This window comes from Nicotiana tomentosiformis, chromosome 8 (assembly GCF_000390325.3).
Source record: "Nicotiana tomentosiformis chromosome 8, ASM39032v3, whole genome shotgun sequence".
Classification (NCBI taxonomy): Eukaryota; Viridiplantae; Streptophyta; class Magnoliopsida; order Solanales; family Solanaceae; genus Nicotiana; species Nicotiana tomentosiformis.
Genome location: NC_090819.1, coordinates 145,559,439 through 145,564,068, shown reverse-complemented (window position 1 = coordinate 145,564,068; position 4,630 = coordinate 145,559,439). Strand labels below are relative to the sequence as shown.

Sequence of the window (4,630 nt, the reverse complement as noted above, 5' to 3'; positions counted from 1 at the left end):
TGTGCCTAGGTATACCTTTCGATCCGGCAGATGCTCGATTAATATGATTTGCTCTAACTCTTCAACCATTGATTTGGTGGCGTCGGTGTCATCTGGAGCTATAATTGATCTTGGGACGCCATAATTGTCCTCCTTGTCTACCCCTCATTTTTCTTGTTTCTCTGGTTCGGCTGAGACCGGTATTAGTGATTTCTATTTATTCTTTTCCCCTTTGGTTGGTTCCGAGTTCCTTGATATCAGAACCGTAGGCACCAGGATTACCTCGCCGATATCAAACATCTCCCTTGTGGTTGGCTGCTCTCCATAGATCGTTTTGACTCTACTTAGTATAGGGAATTTCAATGCATGTTTCAAGGTCGAGGGCACCACCCTCATGTTGTAGACCCATGGCCTTCCGAATAGAGCATTGTACCTCATGTCCCCTTCAATCATATAGAATTTTATTTCTTGGATTGTCACGATGGTAATTACTGGCAAGGTTATCTCCCCTTTTGTGGTCTCACATGTCATGTTAAATCCGTTCAATACCCATACCGCCAGAACGATTTGGTCATGTAACCCCAGTTGCTCTACAACCCTTGATCTGATGATGTTGGCCGAGCTAGCTGGATCAATCAACACACGTTTAACTCAAGATTTATTGATAAGTACAGATATTACCAGTGCATCATTGTGAGGTTGTACGATTCCATTGGCATCTTCATCATTGAAAAAAATGGCTCCCTCCCGAATATAGTCCCGGGTGCATTTTTCCCTTGTGATAGATACTTTAGAGCGTTTCATCATTGGTCCTTGAGGAATATCAACCCCTCCGATGATCATGTGCTGAGGCTCCTCTTATTCGACCTAGTTGTTGGCGTCCCTGTTCCTGAAGTGGTTTTTGGCTCGCTAACTCAGGACTTCTCGGAGGTGCCCGTTGTTGAATAATCGGTAAACTTCTTCTCTCAACTGTTGTCAATCTTCGATCCTGTGACCATGAGTGCCATGATACTTACATATAAAATTAAGATCACTCTAGGTAGGGTCGTACTGTAATGGTAGGGGTCACTTGGTCTATTTAATGTGCCCTCGGCCACCAGGTCCTTGGTCGCTCTTTTTCTCGTTCCTTGGGGGTGATGCCTAGATCTATTTCCCCTTTGGTTTGCATCGTATTTATGATACCAATCTCGGACCGGTCTTGTCTCTTGACCAGCGACTATCATATATCTATCATCCGACATGATCGGGTAAATAGGCCCCGAGTTGATCGTCCTCGAACCTGATCTTCGACTGGTACCTGTAGTGGATGTCGTCCCAGGTTACCGTCGGGTACTCCACCAAATTTTATTTTATCTGTTGAGAGGCAAACAAACTTCGGGGGTTAAGTCCCTACGTGAATTCCTGAATGGCCCAAAAATCAGCAAACGGTGGTAGGTCCATCCGTTCCATCCGGAATCTTGATACAAATTCCTTGAGTATCTCGTTATCCCTTTGTTTGACCTTACAGAGATCTGACTTTCTGATCTCGACCTTGATGGCCCCCGCATGGGCCATTACAAAAGCATTTGCAAGCATAGCAAACGAGTGAATGGAATTTGGGGGTAAGTTGTGATACCTTATCATTGCTCCCTTAGACAAAGTCTCCACAAACTTCTTCAGTAACACCGACTCGATCTCACCATCTTCCAAATCGTTCCCCTTGATTGCGCATGTGTCAGAGGTCACATGTTCATTTGGATTTGTGGTCCCATTGTATTTGGGGATGTCGGGCATGCGAAACCTCTTCGGTATCGGTTTTGGTGCCACACTCGGATGAAAAGGCTTCTAGATAAATTTCTTAGAATCCGACCCTTTCAATATCGGGGGTGCCCCCGGGAGCTGATCGACCCTGGAATTGTATGTTTCCACCTTCTTGTCATTAGACTTAATCAATTTCTCACCTCACTACACCCGTTTAATCAATGCTTCAAGTATTTTCATTACTTCAGGACTCACCCCGGACTCGGCTTCACCCGGTCTCTCAGAAATTTGTTCGTCTCTTCGCATGTTGCCCCGGGATTGATCAGGTTCAACCCTATTGGGATGTGGTTTTAATTCTACAACTATGTGATTGCCGCCAGTTCTGCCTTTAACATTTGAAAAACCAATCACAGGCTCACCCCGTCATCCCCAACTTCGAGGGCTTTTCGAGCTGTTGGTCAGAGTCCTCCGCGAGCGCTATTTTTATCACGACCCAAATCCACGTGATCGGCACCCGACACACTACCCGATCCGAGTGAACCAACCCATATGTCAAGACCAAGTATAATTACGGAAGCCAATTGAAAATATTATACATTTTCAAATCAAGTTACAATATATTTTTCATTTCCAAAATCATACATGAAAATTTTCATAAAAATGATATAATCAAATTAAATAAATATCCCTTTATGCATGACGTCCACAATCCTATTTTTACAATCCAACACAACTATAAATGGAGCATCTATACCAATGAATAGAACCAACACTTGGAGCAATTCCAATAAAAGAAAATAAGAAATAACATGATAGCAACCAAATCAAAATTTGTTTCACTCTAGATTCTTTCCTCTCGGCGCACGATAGGTGTCTCTAACATGCGCATATGCCGGAAAAATGTAGAGGGCGACCACGGAAAACTGATCGGAATGCAGCAGAGATGATTAGGTAGGCTCTAGGTGTAGTAAATAGCGACAACAGTATGGGGAAAACAAAGAGTACTACCACATCTTACAGTTCAATAAGTCCACAAGTGCTAACTCAGATGAATGATGCGACAAAATGCCGATGGGTATTTCTATCGGTAAAAAATTAGGAAGCCCTCAATTGCTAGCTCATTCAATTAAAGTGAAGAAGATGCTGAGTGTTGCTTCTACTGGCGTTGAAATGCCTACTGGCACGCCAATTCAATGAATTGAGGATGCCCCAGCTGGCCCTAATCTGATTTCCATCAAGTCAAAAGGGATCCAAATCGAGGAATTGTCTCAAGCTCAGAAGAAATTAGAATCACCTCATGCAAAGAAGGACCAGAAATCACAAGCCAATTTGTTTACTGAAAACAAATTTGCAGCGAGAGGCATGGAACTAAACTATATTGCACCAATAATTATGTCTGGGGAGATGTTAGCACAACTACCAAAGGAAGAGGTAGACAGGGAAACAGAGAAGTGGAAGCACGTTTTGATCTTGTATGTTGTGGGTAGCTTGCCAACTATTGGAACATTTGAGAGGTTCATAGCAAGCAACTGGAATTACATAGCTAAACCCAAGGTATTTTATCATAATGACGGATGCATCTTTGTGCGATTTAACAGCATTATGGACCACGATGAGGTGTTATACTCTGGCCCTCATATGCTGAATAATAGGCCAGTGATAGTCAAGGTGTGGGAAGCCGGTTTTGATTTTAACAAAGAAGTGCTTAGGATGATCCCATTGTGGATCAAATTACCTAATCTTCCTCTCAATTGTTGGAGTACTACTTCATTAAGTTGTATTGGTAGTGTGCTGGGCAGACCTGTCTATGCCGATGAGTGCACAACTAAGATAGACTGAATTTCTTATGCGAGAATGTTGATTGAGGTGGATGTTACCAAACCACTTCCTGATATAGCCAAAGTTAAGGATCCTAATGGTAAAACTTTTGATCAGCAGATTACTTATGATTGGAAGCCGGCTTATTTCTCTATATGCTTGCAAATAGGACATTTTTTCCAAAATGTCAATATGAAGAAACAAGTACTTGCTGCACAAAATATGAAGACAACGAAGCAGACAACTACATGGCTAAGGAAGAACCGGAATGTGGGTGCTGGAGAGGTGAATATAGGTGGATTAGAAGAAGGCCAAACTAGTAAAGTTCAAAAAAACACTGTGACTACTCAGACTCAAGGAAAGATCAATGAACCAGCAGTAGGCAAAAGTTGTAAAACTCGGGCTCAAGCTATAATCACTAATAACCAGGAACAGGAGAAAGGTTGGCAATAGGTTAGGGGAAAATCAACTAGCAAGAATAACCAAAATGGGTCGCACCAAATGAATATAATTGTGGGAAATGATTTTAATTATTTGATGGAACCACCTGAAGGGCGAGCTGCTGCACTCCAAGAAGTTAGTGGTGAGGGTGGACAGTGTGATAACAGAGGAGCGACAGGAAAACCCCCTGGCACTAATAAATCACAATAAAGCTATTAGCATGAAATGTTAGAGGTCTTAATAAATCCTACAAGCAGGTTGAGTTAAAGAAGTTTTTACAGAAGAATAAAATAGGACTTTTAGCTATATTTGAACATAGAGTGCAGGGACAATTTTCTAATAGTATATTAAGGAGACTAGCTATTACCTGGCAATAGTGTGACAATTATAATACTGGCAGAGGGAGAATCTGGTTGATGTAGGACCCTAATGAGGTAGAGATGATTGCAATTGATATACACTCCCAATTATACACAGCAATGTTGGAGTGAAGGCTTTGAACCTTGTGTTTACTCTAACAACAGTCTATGGGTTACATACAATTGCTGATAAACGGCCATTATGGTTGGAACTGAAAGCTATAGCTGACATCCATCATGGGCCATGGTTAGCTGATGTTTTAACTTCAATACCACACAAGAGGGGGGGTGAT

The 4,630-nt window shown here is 42.1% G+C and overlaps 1 protein-coding gene across 1 annotated transcript; it reads left to right on the top strand.

Annotated features, from left to right (window-relative positions):
- Window positions 1-3,111: 3,111 nt before the first annotated feature.
- Window positions 3,112-3,558, top strand: LOC138898280 (uncharacterized). Its single transcript, XM_070184340.1, has one exon. The coding sequence runs from the start codon at window positions 3,112-3,114 to the stop codon at window positions 3,556-3,558; it is 447 nt and encodes a 148-aa protein (XP_070040441.1).
- The last annotated feature ends 1,072 nt before the right edge of the window (window positions 3,559-4,630 follow it).

Excerpts from the sequence above, each read along its gene's own strand:
- LOC138898280 (XM_070184340.1), top strand. The coding sequence starts at position 3,112 with ATGTCTGGGGAGATGTTAGCACAACTACCAAAGGAAGAGGTAGACAGG.